This window comes from Heptranchias perlo, chromosome 44, assembly GCF_035084215.1.
Source record: "Heptranchias perlo isolate sHepPer1 chromosome 44, sHepPer1.hap1, whole genome shotgun sequence".
Taxonomy (NCBI): Eukaryota; Metazoa; Chordata; class Chondrichthyes; order Hexanchiformes; family Hexanchidae; genus Heptranchias; species Heptranchias perlo.
In genome coordinates this window covers 5,629,835-5,649,773 of record NC_090368.1, presented here as the reverse complement: position 1 = coordinate 5,649,773, position 19,939 = coordinate 5,629,835, and the positions used below count along the sequence as shown (strand labels likewise).

The 19,939-nt window shown below is 50.5% G+C and overlaps 1 protein-coding gene across 1 annotated transcript; it reads left to right on the top strand.

The window, feature by feature from the left end:
• The first annotated feature begins 2,315 nt into the window (after nt 1-2,315).
• Nucleotides 2,316-18,921, top strand: LOC137306659 (Golgi phosphoprotein 3-like). The gene is made up of 4 exons (XM_067976005.1): nt 2,316-2,596; nt 11,949-12,080; nt 13,588-13,702; nt 16,014-18,921. The coding sequence occupies exons 1-4, from the start codon at nt 2,414-2,416 to the stop codon at nt 16,436-16,438; spliced, it is 855 nt and encodes a 284-aa protein (XP_067832106.1). The 5' UTR covers nt 2,316-2,413; the 3' UTR covers nt 16,439-18,921.
• The last annotated feature ends 1,018 nt before the right edge of the window (nt 18,922-19,939 follow it).

The following is a 19,939-nucleotide window of genomic DNA, read 5'->3' as shown; positions in this document are numbered from 1 at the left end:
TCCTGCGGGTGTCGGTGGCCAACCTCCCCCTCATCGTACGGGTTACGGGAGCCCATGAAACCCTCCCGCCTTATAGGACTAACCTCCCCCACCCCCCCCCCCCCGCCATCGGCTGGTATAAATACCATGGAAGGGCAGTTCACATTGCGACTTGTCAGACTGTTAATCAGCCTGCAAATCCTTCCACTACTCTCAGGGCCATGAGAGCTGGTGTTGACTCCGGGTCATTTCAGCAGCGGCCCAGGCCGGGTTTTTGTAATTGCCCGGGGTTGCCGGGCGACGGTTGCATTCCGCGGCGGGTAATCTAATCCACCATTGGGCGACGAAAGGGAACCCGGACGCGGTGCCAGGGGTGACGAGCCATCGACCGGCAGCTTCGAAAACCCGGAGTGGCCGAGCCGGATTGCGCACGTTAAAAAAAAAACCGACAACAACAGTCCGCATGAAGGGGATTGGGAGTCAGTATCCGGACCGACAGTTCCGGGGAAAAAAAGACCGGAGCCAACAAACCGTCTGTATCATTGGCACCGCCTTTCACGACCTCAGGGCGTCCCAGCCAATGAAGCACTTTAGAAGTGTGGTCACTGTTGTAACGCAGCAGCCGATTTGCGCACAGCAAGATCCCGCAATGTGATAAATGACCAGATAATCTGTTTTTTTAGTGATGTTGGTTGAGGGATGAATAATGTCCAGGGACAACTCCCTGCTTTTCTTCGTATAGTGGCCGTGGGATCTTTTACGACCACCTGAGAGGGCAGACAGATGGGGATGGGGTATATTCCATAGGGGATGGGGTATATTCCATAGGGGATGGGCTATAGTTCCACAGGCGGATGGGGTATATTCCACAGGTGCTATTCAATCATGAAGAGCTTCACAGCCGAGCCACAAATCTGTCCTCACCCTCATCCCACGCTGTCACTGGATAGCATTCTGTAACAGGTATCCTGACCAGCTTCCCCAGCCCCTTGCCTAGGATGATGAGGTTGTAACCTCTCCTCTACCACCACCAATTCGGAGCTTTATTTTTTTGCCTGTTTTTCCTCTTTATAAAACTTCAGCATCTCAGGACCACACAGCGAGTTGTTCTGATCTGGAATGCGCTGCCTGAAAGGGCGGTGGAAGCAGATTCAATAATAACTTTCAAAAGGGGAATTGGATAAATACTTGAAAAGGAAAAATTTGCAGGGGCTATGGGGAAAGGGCAAAGGAGGGGAGTGGGACAGCTCTTTCAAAGAGCCGGCACAGGCACGATGGGCCGAATGGCCTCATTCTGCGATGTATGATTCTATGAGTTGCATGAAAAGGAATATTTAAGCGAATGGGGATCGAGCAGGAGAGTGGGATTAGACGAGGTGGAATGCCGGAACGTCCAATTACAAATTTCTATTGCTCAGTACATCTTAGTGAATGATTTGCATTTAGATAGCGCCTTTCACAACCTCAGGACGTCCCAAAGGGCTTTACAGCCAATGAAGTACTTTTGAAGTGTAGTCACTGTTGTAATATAAGAAACACGGCAGCCAATTTGCGCACAGCAAGATCCCACAAACAGCAATGAGGTAATGACCATATAATCAGTTCAAGTGATGTTGGTTGAGGGATAGACTAAACATCTGGGGAGGGGGGCACTAGGACCCTGCGGAAGCCAGCTGGCCCCCTCTTGGCGACGTGTCCGGCTCACCTAATCCCCGCCCCCTTGCCCTGAAGCGATTGGCTGCCAGCGTCGGCCGACGTTATGACGCTCGATTGGTCCACGCGGCCGTCAGTCACTCACAATCCCACCTCCTCCAGCAAAGAGGCGTTGCCCCGCAACGCTGGGGTCCCGCCCACTTGGCCAGGCGATTGGCGCAAGGGGGGCGGGACTGCGGCTTCTGATTGGTTAAAGGGGGTTGTCAGTCATACAAAGATGAGTCGCGCTATGGCGCTGGGGTCCCGCCCACCTCGCCAAGCGATTGGCGGAGGAGTGCGGGATGCCCGGTTCTGATTGGTTAAATGGGTTGTCAGTCATACAAAGATCATAGCGCTGGGGTCCCGCCCTCCTCGGCAAACGATTGGCGGGAGAGGGCAGGATACCCGACTCTGATTGGCTCAAGGGGGTTGTCAGTCAGACAAAGCTGCGTTGCACCGCAGCGCTGGGGGTCCCGCCCACCTGGCGCGGGGGTGGCGGGATGCCGGGTTCCGATTGGTTAAAGGGGGGTTGTCAATCAGACGCATCGGGTTAGGTTGCGCCTTGACGACCGGGGGTTGGGTGAGCGGACGGTCTGGGCCCGAGTCCGGCGGGGAAAGTTGAAACGGGGGCGGGGGGGAGTTGGGGACAAAGACGGAGAAGAGGGCGGAGGCGGAGGCGGAGGAGGAGGGGAGTTTGACGGTTACCGGTTCCCCCTTTGGATGCGCCGCTCGCCCTGACGCCATGTCCACCCTCACCCACCGGGCCCGGCGGGCGGAGGCGGCCGACAGGCCGCGCGAGGAGCCGGGGGCCGAGGAGCGACAGCGGTCCGGGCAGGAGGAGGACGGGGACGACCCGGGCGACGCCAAGGAGCTGCGGCTCACCCTGATGGAGGAGGTGCTGCTGCTCGGCATCAAGGATCGCGAGGTCAGGGCCTGATCACTGTCTGTATATAGCGGGCATATAGATCACTCTGTATATAGCGGGCATACAGATCACTGTCTGTATATAGCGGGCATACAGATCACTGTCTGTATATAGCGGGCATATAGATCACTGTCTGTATATAGCGGGCATATAGATCACTCTGTATATAGCGGGCATACAGATCACTGTCTGTATATAGCGGGCATATAGATCACTCTATATAGCGGGCATACAGATCACTGTCTGTATATAGCGGGCATACAGATCACTGTCTGTATATAGCGGGCATATAGATCACTGTCTGTATATAGCGGGCATACAGATCACTGTCTGTATATAGCGGGCATATAGATCACTGTCTGTATATAGCGGGCATACAGATCACTGTCTGTATATAGCGGGCATACAGATCACTGTCTGTATATAGCGGGCATATAGATCACTGTCTGTATATAGCGGGCATACAGATCACTGTCTGTATATAGCGGGCATATAGATCACTGTCTGTATATAGCGGGCATACAGATCACTGTCTGTATATAGCGGGCATACAGATCACTGTGTATATAGCGGGCATATAGATCACTGTCTGTATATAGCGGGCATACAGATCACTGTCTGTATATAGCGGGCATACAGATCACTGTCTGTATATAGCGGGCATACAGATCACTGTCTGTATATAGCGGGCATACAGATCACTGTCTGTATATAGCGGGCATATAGATCACTGTCTGTATATAGCGGGCATATAGATCACTGTCTGTATATAGCGGGCATACAGATCACTGTCTGTATATAGCGGGCATACAGATCACTGTCTGTATATAGCGGGCATACAGATCACTGTCTGTATATAGCGGGCATACAGATCACTGTCTGTATATAGCGGGCATATAGATCACTGTCTGTATATAGCGGGCATATAGATCACTGTCTGTATATAGCGGGCATACAGATCACTGTCTGTATATAGCGGGGTATAGATCACAGTCTATATAGCGGGGTATAGATCACTGTCTGTATATAGCGGGGTATAGATCACAGTCTATATAGCGGGGTATAGATCACTGTCTGTATATAGCGGGCATATAGATCACTGTCTGTATATAGCGGGCATATAGATCACTGTCTGTATATAGCGGGCATATAGATCACTGTCTGTATATAGCGGGCATATAGATCACTGTATATAGCGGGCATATAGATCACTGTCTGTATATAGCGGGCATATAGATCACTGTCTGTATATAGCGGGCATATAGATCACTGTCTGTATATAGCGGGCATATAGATCACTGTCTGTATATAGCGGGCATATAGATCACTGTCTGTATAGCGGGCATATAGATCACTGTCTATATAGTGGCGTATAGGTCACTGTCTATATAGCGGGCATATAGATCACTGTCTATATAGCGGGCATATAGATCACTGTCTATATAGTGGCGTATAGATCACTGTCTATATAGTGGCGTATAGATCACTGTCTATATAGCGGGCATATAGATCACTGTCTATATAGAGGGCGTATAGATCACTGTCTATATATAGTGGGCATAGATCACTGGATATAGTGGGCATATAGATCACTGTCTATATATAGTGGGCATATAGATCACTGTCTATATAGCGGGCATATAGATCACTGTCTATATAGCGGGCATATAGATCACTGTCTATATACAGTGGGCGTATAGATCACTGTCTATATATAGTGGGCATATAGATCATAGTGGGCATATAGATCATAGTGGGCATATAGATCACTGTCTATATAGTGAGCATATAGATCACTGTCTATATAGTGGGCATAGATCACCGTATATAGTGGGCATATAGATCTCTGTATATAGCGGGCATACAGATCACTGTCTGTATATAGCGGGCATATAGATCACTGTCTATATATAGCGGGCATATAGATCACTCTAGCGGGCACAGAGATCACTGTCTGTGTATAGCGGGCACAGAGATCACTGTCTGTGTATAGCGGGCACAGAGATCACTGTCTGTGTATAGCGGGCACAGAGATCACTGTCTGTGTATAGCGGGCACTGTATAACACTGGGGTACAGTGCTGGTGGGCGCAGGTCTGTCATTGTATAACGCTGGGGTACAGTACCCACGTGTCTTCAACCATATTAGCGGAAGTGAGTGCCACATCTTTAGGACATGATGTCCCAGGGTGGGTAGGTAGGGTCACATTTCCACTCATGGGGGGGTGGTGGGGGGAGTCCAGAACAAGGGGGCATGATCGTAAAAGTAGAGCCAGGTCGTTCAGAAGTGAAATCAGGAAGCACTTGGTCACACAAAGGGTAGTGGCAATCTGGATCTCTCTCCCCAAAAGGATGCGGGGATGAATTGGAGCTTTTAAGACTGAGATCGATAGATTTTTGTTGGGTAAGGGTATCAAGGGATGTGGAGTAAAGGCAGGTAAATAGAGTTGAAGTACAAATCAGCCACAATCTAATTGAATGGTGGAACAGACTCAGGGGGCTGAATGGCCAACTCCTGTTCTTATATTTCCTTCAGTGTGTTGCAGTACACTAAATATGTGTACAGACAGTAGTGTGGTTGGAAAGGGTTAACTCTGAAGGAGGCCTCTGCTTCCTTATTTCGTTTCAGTACCTGGTAATTTATTGCAAAGTACACCAAACAAGTTGTCTGCCAAGGCCAGCCTTGCATCATTATAACGACGATTTCCTTATAACCCACTGTTTGGAAATCGTTGAATCAGGGCACTTGGGGAAACACCAAACTGCGAAGGGACGCAGTCACCGAAAAATGATGAGTGTTAAAAACACTTTAATATTTTCTCCACCTCGTCTCGTGAAGTCACCGGCGGGAGACCAGTCCTCCGACTCGGCACCCTAGTGACTGCCCTTGTGAGCGAGCCTGAACCCTGCGTCCCTCCACAAGCGTTAACAATCTGGCTGAGTCTTGCTGCCCGCACAGATGGGGTGCTGGCCCCGGCTGACAACTGGAGCTGTTAAAGGCCGCGGAAGAATTCGCCTGCTTCCCGGCAACCGGCTGAACCAGTCGCTCCGGTTCCTCTGCGGTTTCACCAGTTAAAAACTTTCAGTACCGCAGATGCCCTCCCTCCCACCCACCCCCTGGGCAGAAGGGAACAGGTGGTTTTCAATCCTCCCCCCACCCACCACCAGATGATTTAGCCAAGAACTTTGGAGTACTGTGCACAGTTCTGGTCTCCATATTACAAAAAGGATATAGAGGCACTGGTGGAGGTGCAATAGAAAGATTTACATGATACCAGAACTGAGAAATTACGAAGGGGTTTGATCTCTGCGCTCCTCCAATTCTGGCCTCTTGCGCATCCCCGATTTCCATCGCTCCACCATTGGCGGCCGTGCCTTCAGCCGCCTGGGCCCTAAGCTCTGGAATTCCCTCCCTAAATCTCTCCGCCTCTCTCTCCTCCTTTAAGACGCTCCTTAAAACCTACCTCTTTGACCAAGCTTTTGGTCACCTGTCCTAATATCTCCTTATGTGGCTCGGTGTCAAATTTTGTTTGATAATCGCTCCTGTGAAGCGCCTTGGGACGTTTCACTACGTTAAAGGCACTTTATTAATGCAAGTTGTTCTTGATAGGGTAAACATAGAGAAGATGTTTCCACCTGTGGGGGGAGACCAAAACTAGAGACCATAAGTATAAGATAGTCACTAATAAATCCAGTCGGGAATTCAGGAGAAACTTCTTTACCTAGAAAGTGGTGAGAATGTGGAACTCGCTCCCACATGGAGTGGTTGAGGCGAATGACATAGATGGATTTAAGGGGAAGCTCGATAAGTACAAATAGAAGGATACGCTGATCGGGTGAGATGAAGAGGGGTGGGAGGAGGCTCGGGAGGAGCATAAACACCAGCACAGACCAGTTGGGCCGAATGGCCTGTTTCTGTGCTGTACATTCTATGTAATTCTATGAACTCAGTACAAACACCAGCAGCACTGGGATTTAAGTTCCAATCTTTTTGTCGACTGTACGCTTCTGTATTGTCGTGGCAACCAGAGTGGCGTGTGGAGAGGAGAGGAGAAGAATTCTTGGTTGGAGGAGGGAGGGGCAGAAAAAGTTTAATGTAGGACTGTTTTTCTCCCCCCTCCCCGGTGAAAGGTAAAATAATTAATACTCTTGTTTATGGAACAACTTTCGTTTATACAGTGCCTTTAATGTAGTAAAACATCCCAAGGCGCTTCACAGGACTGTTGTGAAACAAAAAAATTGACACCAACAAAGGAGATATTAGGACAGGTGACCAAAAGCTCGGTCAAAGAGGGAGGTTTTAAGGAGCGTCTTAAAGGGGGAGAGAGAGGCGGAGAGGTTTAGGGAGGGAATTCCAGAGCTTAGGGCCCAGGCGGCTGAAGGCACGGCTGCCAATGGTGGAGCGAAGGGCGTGGGGCGCAGAAGGAGGCCGTTCGGCCCATCGTGTCCGCGCCGGCTGAGAAGCGAGCCACCTAGCCTAATCCCACTTTCCAGCACTTGGTCCGCAGCCCTGCAGGTCCCGGCTCTTCAGGTGCACATCCAGATATTTTTTAAATGAGTTGAGGGTTTCTGCCTCTCCCACCCTCTCAGGCAGTGAGTTCCAGACCCCCACCGCCCTCTGGGTGAAATTTTTTTTCCTCATTCCTGCTCTAATCCTTCCACCAGTCACCTTTAAATCTATGCCCCCTGGTTATTGACCCCTCCGCTGAGGGAAATAGGTCCTTCCTATCCACTCTATCTAGGCTCCTCATAATTTTATACACCTCAATCAAATCACCCCTCAGCCTCCTCTGTTCCAAGGAAAACAACCCCAGCCTATCCAATCTGTCATCATAGCTAAAATTCTCCAGTCCTGGCGACACCCTCGTAAATCTCCTCCACAATGTCTGTTTGTTTTTTTTCTGGTGATGGTGGTTGAGGGAGGAATGTTGGTCAGCACACCGGGAGCACTCCCTGCCCTTTCAAATCTGAGCCATTGAAGGAGGTAGATGGAACGGCAGCATAAAGATGCATCTGAAGGCCGCAACCTCTGACAGTGTAGCGCAGAATAGCGATCAGGAGCAGGAACTCTGGTAATAGGTAATATTATTATTCCCCTCCGGCCTTTTTCAGCCCCGAGGTGCTGAGCCCAATTGTGGCGCCCCCACTGCCAGTCCAAGTGAGAGCAGGTACCTCGGCCTAAAGGACGGAGCCTGGGTCGTTGAGCGTACTGATGGTGTCCTAGGCCCTTGAGAACATGGGCAAAGCTGCCCTCCGATAGTGCGTCATGGGTGCAGTAGAATTGGGGAGCGGGGAGACATCTCTGTGCGTTTGAGCTTCACTGATAATCCGGAGACTGACACCTGGGGTCAAACGGGGGCGGGCTGGGGGAGAGGGAGAGCTCAGTGTATGCGGTGGGGGAGGGTATAATGTTCTCCTCACAGCATTCCAGCAGATTGCTGAGGCGCAGCCTAATGCTTCTAAAAGCTCAATCACCACTCTGTGCTCATTAGAGAATGCTGGTAATATATGAAGTGGTTACTAATTGAGGCGACTGGTTAATAATGTAGGAAACGTGGCAGCCAATTTGTGCACAGCAAGCTCCCACAAACAGCAGTGAGATAAATGACCAGATCGTTTGTATTTATTAGTTGATTGAGGGGTAAATATTGGCCAGGACACCGGGGAGAACTCCCTGCTCTTCTTCGAAATAGTGCCATGGGATCTTTTACGTCCACCTGAGAGGGGCAGACGGAGCCTCAGTTTAACGTCTCATCCGAAAGACGGCGCCTCCGACAGTGCAGCACTCCCCTGGTACTGCACTGGGAGTGTCGGCCTAGACTTTTGCGCTCAAGTCCCTGGAGTCCTCTGGTATTCCCTCCCTAAACCTCTCTACCTCTCTCTCTCTCTCTCTCCTTTTAAAACGCTGCTTAAAACCTCCATCTCGTTGCTGTTCGTGGGATCCTGCTGTGCGTGACATTGGCGGCCGCGTTTGCTTGCATAACAAGTGACTGTGTGTTTCAAAACGTAATTCATTGGCTGTGAAGAGCTTTTGGGACAACAGCAACATACTTGCATTGATATAGCGCCTTTAACGTCCCGAGGCATCCTGAGAATGCGATTTGGGCAGAGCTATGTAAACGTAAGTCGTTATTTTGTAGGTGATGTGGTAATTGGTGGTTGACGCCACCCGCTGTGTCGAAACTAATGGCCAACCATGTGATTTGACTGAGACTATTGAACAGCTTTGACCCTTTCATTGTTTGTTGTTGTGAGTTACGCTCCCAGAGTTGTCTGAAGGAGCAGCACTGCCAGACGCCTTCCTTTCATCAGCACAGCATTTGTCAAAACGGGTTTGAACAAATCTATTTGCTTTTGGCTCTTTTAATAGATTGGAGCGAGATAGCAAAGTGCGTAAAAGGTCTCACACCCACACAGTAGGCATTTAATGAGCGCAAAGATTCACTCAGAAGGAATTTAAGGGGAGGAGTGGTAAGATTTATAACGTATGGGGACTGGGGAAAAAGTCCATTTGGGCGGTTTGAATAATCCCTCTTATACCCTTTCTTCTTGCCAGAAATCTATCCAGCTCCCTCTTCAACATCCTCGTCGTTATCTGCCCCTCTGTCTCAGCCCCTCTGTCTCTTCCACCCATATCAGGTAGTTAATTCGAAACCGTCTGTCTCCCTTCCCTCTTTAGATTGCACATCTGCTCCATCCCCGCCGCCACCCTTCCCTGTCATGGAATTTGTGCTCGTCAAAAACAAAAATCTTTGCAGTGTGTCCCTTGATGAGCATTCGGATAAGGTCTCCCTGAGCTGCCCTCTTTTTTTTCCTTGGCGTCTCCCCACAGCTCAGGTGTCCAGCCCTTGGTCTCCCAAAAAAAAAAACAGGGGCCCTACGTTGAGCTGCCTGCCAGCGAGACACTCCTCCACCCGAGCTGCAGTTCCACCCTGGGATTGCTGTTTCATCCCTCTGGGCAAACATCTTGTTTGCTTGAAGAACCTGGGGTTGTAAACAGGACGGTTTCCATGCCAGCAACTACTGTGTTTGTACTGGATGTTTGTGTACTTGCAAAGTACATCAATTAATTTTAACTTGCATGGAATTTACAGCACCGAAACAGGCCATTCGGCCCAACTGGTCTGAGCAGGTGCTTCAGCTCCACACGAGTCTCCTCCCACCCCTCTTCGCCTAAACCCATCAACATATCCTTCTATTCTTTCCTCCCGCATATGTTTATCTAACTTTCCCCCTAAATGCATCTGTGCTATTCGCCTCAAACACTCCTTGTGGTAGCAAGTTCCACATTCTCACCGCTCTCTGGTTAAAGAAGTTTCTCCTGAATTCCTTATTGGATTTATTAGTGACCATCTTATGTTTATGACCCCTAGTTTTGGAACTAAATGTACCTAACAACTTCCCTGTATGCTGATGATTGACGCAGCTTGGCTCGGTTGGTAGCACTCTTTCCCCTCCTAGTCAGCAGTTGTGGGTTCGAGTCCCACGTCACTGCAGTACTGCGGAAGTGCTGCACTGTCGGAGGTCTCTTGGAAGAGACATTGGTGTAAAAGATCGCACAGCACTGTTGGAAGAAACGCGGGGGAGTTCTCCCTGGTCTCAACCAACGTCACTAAAAACAGATTAATTAGTCATCCATCTTAATTACTAAACACTACATTTCAAAGTAATGAAAGAAAGAATTTGCATTTCTATAGCGCCTTTCATGTCCTCAGGACGTCCCAAAGTGCTTCACAGCCAATGAAGTACTTTTGAAACGTAGTCACTGTTGTAATGTAGGGGAAAACAGCCAATTTGTGCACAGTAAGATCCCACAAACAGCATTAAAATAAATGACCAGATAATCTGCTTTATTGGTGTTGGATGAGGGCTAAATATTGGCCCAAGACACTGGGGAGAACTCCTCTGCTTTTCTTCCAATGGTGGCCATGGGATCTCTTCTGTTTACCTGAGGGGGCAGACGGGGCCTCGGTTTAACGTCTCATCTGAAAGACAGCACCTCCGACAGTGCAGCACTCCCTCAGTACTGGCACCGGGAGTGTCGGCCTGGATTATGCGCTCAAGCCTCTGAAGTGGGGCTCGAACCTTCTGACTCGGGGACGAAGAGGTGCTACCACTGAGCAAAGGCTGATGTAAATTGCATGCAAAGCACTTTGGACATGTCCTGATAAGACGGGATAAGGTGATTTATAAATGCAAATCTTCAGTCTTTGTCTCGTGTTAGTGCTGCTTTCGTTATTTATTACCTAAATGTGGTGTTAGTGTTTCAAGGTACTTTTTGCAAATGGTTTCTCAAACGTTTGTGAACTGGCTGAATGACTCTCGTTACACAGCGAGTTGTTCTGATCTGGAATGCGCTGCCTGAAAGGGCGGTGGAAGCAGATTCAATAGTAACTTTCAAAAGGCAATTGGATAAATGCTTGAAGGGGAAAAAGGTGCAGGGTTATGGAGACAGAGCAGGGGGGAGTGGGACTAATTGGAGAGCTCTTTCAAAGAGCCGGCATAGGCACGATGGGCCGAATGGCCTCCTTCTGTGCTGTATGATTCTATGATTTGGTACCGTTGTCGCCGTGATTACAGTGAAGCACAAGACTGAGCGTGTGAATTATTTATCGGAGTGAATAATGATGTGGGCTGATGCCAAAGTCCGGTTTTCGACAAGGAGCGTGTGAGGGACCTCTCTGGCCCGATCTTGCCGAGCGCCTTCCCACCGGTGCCGCTAACACTTCGTCTCGATTGTACCAGGGCGGTGTCACTAAACGCAGCCACTATTTATACCATTTCCCTTTGATCTGCGAGAAGCGGCCAGCAGTACAGTTCCAGACGTTGGCGTGCGTTCGTTCCAGACTTGGGCTGGGTCTGGGGAGGAAGCAGAATTAAATGAAGCTGAATTAAATGAAACAGCTTGCATTTATATAGTGCCTTTCATATCCTCAAGACCCCCCCCCGCCAGCAGTTCACTACCAATGAAGTACCTTTTGAAGTGTAGTCACTGCTGTAATGTAGGCAGCCAATTTGCGCTCAGCAAGATCCCACAATCAGCAGATGAGCTACATGACTGTTTGTTTTTTGGTAGTGTGCGTGTGTCCGTGTCCGTCCACGCGACCACGCGCGCACAGTTCTGCTGTTGGGGTTTAAGCAATGTGGCCTGGGAGCGACTCATGGCTTCCTGTTGTTTGGAAACCGAATTTAAAGCAGGACCAATATCAAATGGCATACACTTTTCCCCGTTCCTTCAGTATGTTAATTGAAGCCAAGTGATAAAACTCATCGCTCGCCTTCTCTCGCATGCGCCCGCTCTCCCCCTCAGTTCTAGCTGGTTGATTGCCTTCTTTCTGCGAACTCTCTCGCAGGGCTACACCTCGTTCTGGAATGACTGCATCTCTGCCGGGCTGCGGGGGTGCATCTTGGTGGAGCTGGCACTGAGGGGACGCATACAGCTGGAACCCGCCACCATGCGCCGGAAGAGCCTGCTCAATCGCAAGGTGGGTCTGTGCGGGCGATCTCCGGTCGGGGTGCACAGTGCAGCCTCTGACGAATTGGGATGGGGGGGGGGGGGCGTTGCGAGAGTCGAGTGGGGGAAGGGCGGCGGGGGAGTAAAGGGCTCAACGAAAACCCAACACAGATGGAACGTGTCAGTCTTTATCTCTGATGTGGAGATGCCGGTGATGGACTGGGGTTGACAAATGTAAAGAATCTTACAACACCAGGTTATAGTCCAACAATTTTATTTGAAAATCACAAGCTTTCTGAGATTATCTCCTTCGTCGGGTGAGTGTGGGATTCCTTGAACGTTTCGCATTTCTAGTCAGAGAACAACACCTGGTGATTACAGATAATCTTTCCAACTGCCCGTTGTCAAGGCAATCAAAGCGTTCAGACAGAAAGGTGTTACCTACAGGACCACCGAATATACAAACGGCCAGAACAAAAGACAGACAGACAGACAGACAGACAGACAGAGAGAGAGAGAGAGAGAGGGAGAAACATCCGAAAGGAAGAGAAAGACAGAGAATGACCCGTTGTATTAAAAACAGATAACTTTTATTCGCTGGTGGGGTTACGTGTAGCGTGACATGAACCCAAGATCCGGGATCACGCTACACGTAACCCCACCAGCGAATAAAAGTTAGCTGTTTTTAATACAACAGGTCATTCTCTGTCTTTCTCTTCCTTTCGGATGTTTCTCTCTCTCTGTCTTTTGTTCTGGCCGTTTGTATATTCGGTGGTCCTGTAGGTAACACCTTTCTGTCTGAACGCTTTGATTGCCTTGACAACGGGCAGTTGGAAAGATTATCTGTAATCACCAGGTGTTGTTCTCTGACTATAAATGCGAAACGTTCAAGGAATCCCACACTCACCCGACGAAGGAGATAATCTCAGAAAGTTTGTGATTTTCAAATAAAATTGTTGGACTATAACCTAGTCTTTATCTCCAATGAGAAACCCGTGCCTTTCCCCGACACCTCCAACCCGAACATGCTGACTCTTGCAGCCCTCCAGTGCCTCCCCCCCGAGTGTGGCCGTTCTTCGTGGTGGAGCCTAGTGAGCGCTGACGGGCTGTTCAACTGTGGAGTGCATCACAGCGGAGCCCGATCCTGCTCACTCGCCGTCCCTGCTTTTCACCGGGCGGGGCGGGGCAGGGGGGTTGGTCACTGGGCAGAAATCAGGAGCGTGAACCCCCTTAGCCCTGCATGGATTCTTTCTCTTTTGGTCACTTGAGCCCAGGCAGCGAGTGTCGTCTGGCTACCCGCCCATTGGAAGCGAGTACGACCCTGTTAGCAATCGGGGCCCTGAATGATTTCCCCCCACCCCATCCCCTCCCTCCCTTAAGGAGGGTACTGTAACCAACTCCAGCCGTGGCTTGGGATCGGCCAACTGAGCTGTCCAATTGGACTTTTCCATCAATAGATCGAGGCAGGAAAAAGTGATTTTTTTTTTTCCCTCCCCCACTGCTGACCTCAGTAAGGCTCTTGTGGGTTTTTTTTTTAGGTTCTTTTCAAGTCGGAGGCTCCGACAGGCGACGTCCTCCTGGATGAAGCCTTGAAGCACATCAAGGCCACCGAGCCAGCTGAGACTGTCCAGAACTGGATAGAGCTGCTCACAGGTAAGGGAAGCTATGCTAACCCCGGGGGGTATCTGCAGCGGGCGGTCGGGCTGCGAGGTACCAGCTCAGTACAATGGGAGGGGACTGGCTGACCAGACAGTGTCTTCCCTCCACTCCACGAGGGAGTGGATACCGATTGAGCTGTGTTTCCTTCGGTGTTGTCGATGGTCAGGCGACTGAGACCCTGTGTGTAAAGAGTCTTTCTGGGCTGACCCAGTGCTGTGACACGGTTGACCACACCATCCTCCTCCAACGCCTCTCCTCCATCGTCCAGCTGGGCGGGACTGCCCCCTCGCCTGGTTTCGTTCTTACCTATCCAGTGGTAGCCAATCACCGGCAATGGCTTCTCTTCCCGCTCCCGTACCGTTGACTCTGGAGTCCTCCAAGGATCTATCCTTGGCCCCCTCCCGTTTCTCATCTACTTGCTGCCTCTCGGCGACGTCATCTGAAAATACGACGTCAGGTTCCACATGTACGCTGACGACACCCAGCTCTCCTTCCCTCGACCCCTCCGCTGCCTCTTGACAGACTGCCTGTCTGACGTCCAGTCCCGGATGAGCCGAAATTTCCTCCAGTTAAACATCGGCAAGACCGTCCCCGCCACAAACTCCATTCCCCAGCCACCGACTCCATCCCTCTCCCTGGCCACAGTCAGAGGTCGAACCAGACTGTTCGCAGCCTCTGGGTCATATCTGACCCTGAACTGAGCTTTTGACCCCATGTCCGCTGCATCGCCAAGGCCGCCTACTTCCACCTCTGTAACATCGCCCGTCTCTGCCGCTGCCTCAGCTCATCTGCTGCTTAAACCCTCATCCGTGCTTTTGTCGCCTCCAGGCTTGACTATTCCAATGCTCTCCTGGCCGGCCTCCCATCGTCCACCCTCCATAAACTTAAGCTTATGCAAAAACTCTGCTGCCCCCGTATCCTAACTCGCACCGAGTCCCGTTCACCCGTCACCCCCTGTGCTCGCTGACCTACATTGGCTGCCAGTCCGGCAACGCCTCGATTTTAAAATTCTCATCCTTGTGTTCAAATCCCTCCATAGGTGGAGGTTATCTCTGCAACCTCCTACAGCCCTCTGAGAACTCTGGCCTCTTGTCCATCCTACATTTGCTTCGCCCCACCATTGGCGGCCATGCCTTCAGCTGCCTAGGCCCTAAGCTCTGGAATTCCCTCCCTAAACCTCTCCGCCTCTCTCTCCTCCTTTTAAGACGCTCCTTAAAACCTACCTCTTTGACCAAGCTTTTGGTCACCTGTCCTGATATCTCCTTATGTGGCTCGGTGTTAAATTTTGTCTGATTTACGTTCCTGTGAAGCGCCTTGGGACGTTTTACTACGTTAAAGGCGCTATATAAATGCAGGTGGTTGTTTTGGAAGGAAGCTGTTTCACATTGAGTACTGTGATTAGTTCTGGTCTCCATATTACAAAAAAGGATATAGAGGCACTGGAGAAGTTGCAAAGAAAGATTTACAAGAATGATACCGGAATTGAGAGGCTATACCTATTAGGAAAGACTGAACAGGCTGGAGCTGTTTGCCAAGAAAAGAGAAGGCTGAGGGGTGACCTGATAGCGGTCTTTAAAATTATGAAGGGGTCTCGATAGGGTAGACGTAGAGAAGATGTTTCCACTTGTGGGGGAGACCAGAACTAGGGGGCCATAAATATAAGAGAGTCACTAATAAATCCAATCGGGAATTCAGGAGAAACCTCTTTACCCAGAGAGTGGTGAGAATGTGGAACTCGCTCCCACATGGAGTAATTGAGGCGAATAGCGTAGATACATTTAAGGGGAAGCTGGATAAACACATGAGGGAGAAAGGAATAGAAGGATCTGTTGAGAGGGTGAGATAGAGGTAGGGGAGGGAGGAGGCTCGTGTGGAGCATAAACACCGGCCTGATTCTGGTCTGTAAATTAGAATCATGGAATGATACAGCGCGGAAGGAGGCCATTCGGCCCATCGTGCCGTTGCCAGCTCTTTGAATGAGGTGTCCAATTAGTCCCGCTCTCCCCCCATTATCTCCCCCACTGCCCTCGCCCCATAGCCCTGCAAATGTTTCCCCTTCAAGTATTTATCCTGTGTAATTTGAGGTTAGGGTCAGATCAGTCATGATCTTATTGAATGGCGGAGCAGGCTCGAAGGGCCGATTGGCCTACTCCTGCTCCTATTTCTTATGTTCTTATGTAATTATAAAGAAGGTGAATCCCACGGGACTGAGGGCACCCTGGGGATATCACAGAGCCAGGTGAGCACGGGATGAAATTAATTTTATTTCACACCATCTGTTTTTGCCCCCCCACCCTTGCACCAGGTGAAACGTGGAACCCCCTGAAACTGAACTACCAGATCCGCAACGTCCGTGAGCGCCTGGCCAAGAGCCTGGTGGAGAAAGGGGTCCTGACCACCGAGAAGCAGAACTTCCTGCTCTTCGACATGACCACCCACCCGGTGACCAACGACACGCTGAAGCAGCGGCTGATCAAGAAGATACAGGACGCCTTCCTGGACAAGTGGGCGAAGGAGGCCCAGCGCATGGACAAGCGGCTGCTGGCCCTGGTCCTCCTGGCCCACAGCGCGGATGTTTTGGAGAACGCCTTCGTCCCCCTCCTGGACGAACAGTACGAGCTGGCTACCAGCCGGTCGCGCGAGCTCCTGGAGCTCAACCCGGATGTCGAGTGCGTGAAGCCAAATGCCAACGAGATGATCTGGGCTGTCATGGCCGCTTTTACTAAGTAACACCACTACTTTTTTCTCTTTCTTGAAGGATGGAAATTTTCACTGGTTTGAGGGGGTCTAATAAGTACATAGCTTAGCCTGCAGTCCTTCGTTCCCTACCCTCTCCGATTGTATCTCTACTAGATGCCGTATCCTCCCATTCCCCTCTTTTCCCCCTCATCCTCATAAGGCAGTAACCCTGGGATACAGTATCGCGGGTGCTGGTAGCCCCTCACCCAAGGTTTGTGGGAGGGAGGGGGCGGGGGGGGGGGTCACTGGACAGAGATTAGGAGCAGGAACCCTGGCTGATTATTTTATATTTTTATTCTCCCACCCATAGAGGTGCTGAGGACATCTGCGGCCCCCCCCCCCCCCCCATTGCTACCTACACGTAGATTAACGCAGACTGAAGGTACAGAAAACCGGCCACGCCCATAGCGGTGGATCTGCCCACTGAGCAGTTCAGGGGAGCAGGATGCTTACGTTTTTTTTCCGGTGCTGAATGGTTTACCGTTCAACACGGGTTGGCGATAGTTAAGATTAATGGGCAGTGCGGCCATGTTTGTTGATAGTGCCGCAGTACTCTATTCTGGCCACTAGGTGGCGCCAGCACGGCAGCGCCCTCTCATGGCAGGAATGCGGTACTGCAGCGGCGGTAAATTGGGACCCCGATCTGCCCACAGCCTTTGAGGGCGAAAATTAAAAATGTTGAACGCTTGTATTTAAAGCAAATACTAACCAAATGCCTTATAATTTTTTTTATACCGTCGGTGAGGCATGATCTCTTTGAAAGCCGGTTTTTAAAAGTTCAAATCTCTCGAGTTAACCATTTTTTAAGGGGCCTGCTGTTGGCTTTCCCCCGGTTCCCGATGGATCCTTGCACTCCGTGACGTCAACGTTCTCGGCTAATGTGAGGCTGGTCACCCATCTGCATCGGTGAGGAGGGGGAGCAGACTGAAAGGTGGCAATAAATTGACCACTTATATTTTGTTTGAGCGTTCATTAAGGACCTGATGCCCATCAGAATTTTCCCCGTCCTCATTAAATTTCTCCCTTCCCTCGAGAGAGAGAGAACCCTGGCTGGCTCCGCACGCTCAGACTGGTGATCGAAGACCAGCGGGGAGCTCCCTCACCTCCAGAAGCACTCGCGTTTTACGCTCTTAAAATGGAAGGGCTCGCCAACCCGAAGTCTTGTTTAACTTCTCGACTGGTCCAAAACTCATGGGCAGCCCACCTTGGGGGCGGGTAGTTGGACGGTGGCCATGTTGAGGTGGGGAGAAACGGGCAATAGACCGGGCATTACGCAGGCCCCCCCCCACCAAACTCTGCAGGTTCAGTCTCGGAACGGCGGACGGTCGCGAGCCCCCACCCCCAGTTCCGCGTCCGCTCTTGAACTGGGTGCCCAGGCCAGTTGGCCCTCTGCAATCGCGCAGCCGCGTCCCTGGCTCCCTCATCCTGGCTGGTGGAATCGTAGGCCCATGAGGAAAGATCTCTCTCGCTTTGCGCAAGATGCTCAGTTGGCAATTGGACTGAATAGAAGCCCAATCAGGAGATGGACAAAGGCCTTCCCCCCCACCCTCCTCACCTTTTCTCTCTCCCACCGCCCCCCTCCCCGAACTCTTTCCGTTTCAGTGTTTAATTTAAATATAACACTTCAAATGTTACTGGTGTCGATGGACCTGCAGCAACTCAACAGATCTTAAACCAAGTTTTCGACTGTAAGTCACCCAGAGACCAAACTCGTTTCTCATTTTTTTAAAAAAACCCCTTCGAAATCCTTAATCTGCATCTTATAGAAAGAACGGGCTCTTTTTTTCCCAGCCGCGTGATTTAAGTTACACGCAGAATTTTTTGATTTTTCTCCCTTTTCTTCACCCTCCCACCATCCCCTTAAATTTAATCCCCTCCTCGCTGGAGCAGGGTCTGTGGGCTTTTGGCTGCCCCTTCTCGTACCTCATCCCAATGGACGTTTTCCCTCTGCCAACCTGGGCAAGCGAGTGTCGGCGGGGCTATTCGACTGTGGGAGGGATTGCGGCCGAATCTGATCCTGTCCTAACCGGGGGCGGGGGGAGGAGGGGGTCATTGGATTCCGATCAGGAGTGGGGACCGTGGATAATTTATCCCCCCCACCCCTTCCCTTTCTCTGCCCAGTTGGGTGCTGAGATAAAGCACAGAGTGGGGAAGCCTTTTCTTCACGTAGAAATTCCGGTCAGGAACACTGCTGCGACAAGGCACGAGGCCGGGGCTCCTCTTGTGGACTTCATAAGTGGAACAGCCATTTTGGTGGGGGGGAGGAATGAAATCTGGAGCCATGTGTTTGTCCCCTCGACTCTTGCCCAGTATCATTTTTTGACCAGGGATCTGCGGATTGTCAGGACTTAAAAAAAAAAGTTTGATGTTAGTAATTTGTTCAGTTGACGATTCACAGGGAAGCTATATTTTTTTTCCGGGTTCAATATGTAATCAATGAGACTGTAAAATAAATTTAAACTAGTTTAACAAAATTTTATCAACTTTTGAACGAAGGGACACTCTTTGGAGACCCCATTTGTGAAGGTTGCTATTCCCTTCAGAAGATGTTTTCTGCTCCCCAAGGGTGCTGATTGTTTTAAGACTCTACTCGGAATGGCTTGAGGTGAGTTTGTAGCCTCTTTACTCCTTCGTGCCAGCTGAGATCAGCCAACTCTGGTCAACAGATGCGGAGTCAAACCTGGAACCTTCCTGGTCGGCTCAGCTCAGTAACAACAACCTGCATTTATATAGCGCCTTTAACGTAGTGAAACGTCCCCAAGGCGCTTCACAGGAGCGATTATCAAACCAAATTTGACACCGAGTCACATGAGGAGATATTAGAACAGGTGACCAAAAGCTCGGTCAAAGAGGTAGGTTTTAAGGAGCGCCTTAAAGGAGGAGAGAGAGGCGGAGAGGTTTAGGGAGGGAATTCCAGAGCTTAGGGCCCAGGCAGCTGAAGGCACGGCCGCCAATGGTGGAGCGATGGAAATCGGGGGACGGAGAAGAGGCCAGAATTGGAGGAGCGCAGAGATCTCGGAGGGTTAGAGGCTGTTACAGAGATAGGGAGGGGGCACGTTTATTAGCACACCAGCAAGTGAGCTCCTACATTACAACAGTGACTACACTTCAGAAAAGTAATTAATTGGCTGTAAAGTGCTTTGGGACGTCCTGGGGTCGTGAAAGGTGCTATATAAATGCAAGTTCCTTCTCTATTGGAAGGGCTTTTCCTGCCACTCTTCGTGGGGTTTAGGTTGGGGTGGTGGGGGGTGGGGGGAGAGAGAGAGATGACTCACTCACAGTCTCCCATCCCAGAAACTGTCAGACGGGCTCAGATTGAGGATAAAGCGGAGATCAGACCGTGGGTTAGAGAAATCTCAACCCTTTATCCGAGCCCCCGCAGATTTAGGCTTGAGCAGACTGTCTCGAGCTCGGTGACGAGCTGCACGATGGCCCTTGGCCTCTGGCCTTGAATTCCACAGTGCTGCACCGTCGGAGCTGCCGCCTTTCGGA

Bases quoted from the DNA above. Each gene is read 5' to 3' on its own strand.
- LOC137306659 (XM_067976005.1), top strand. From the start codon at position 2,414: ATGTCCACCCTCACCCACCGGGCCCGGCGGGCGGAGGCGGCCGACAGG. The intron at 2,597-11,948 runs GTCAGGGCCTGA...ACTCTCTCGCAG, and splicing joins TCGGCATCAAGGATCGCGAG to GGCTACACCTCGTTCTGGAA. The intron at 13,703-16,013 runs GTAAGGGAAGCT...CCCTTGCACCAG, and splicing joins CTGGATAGAGCTGCTCACAG to GTGAAACGTGGAACCCCCTG.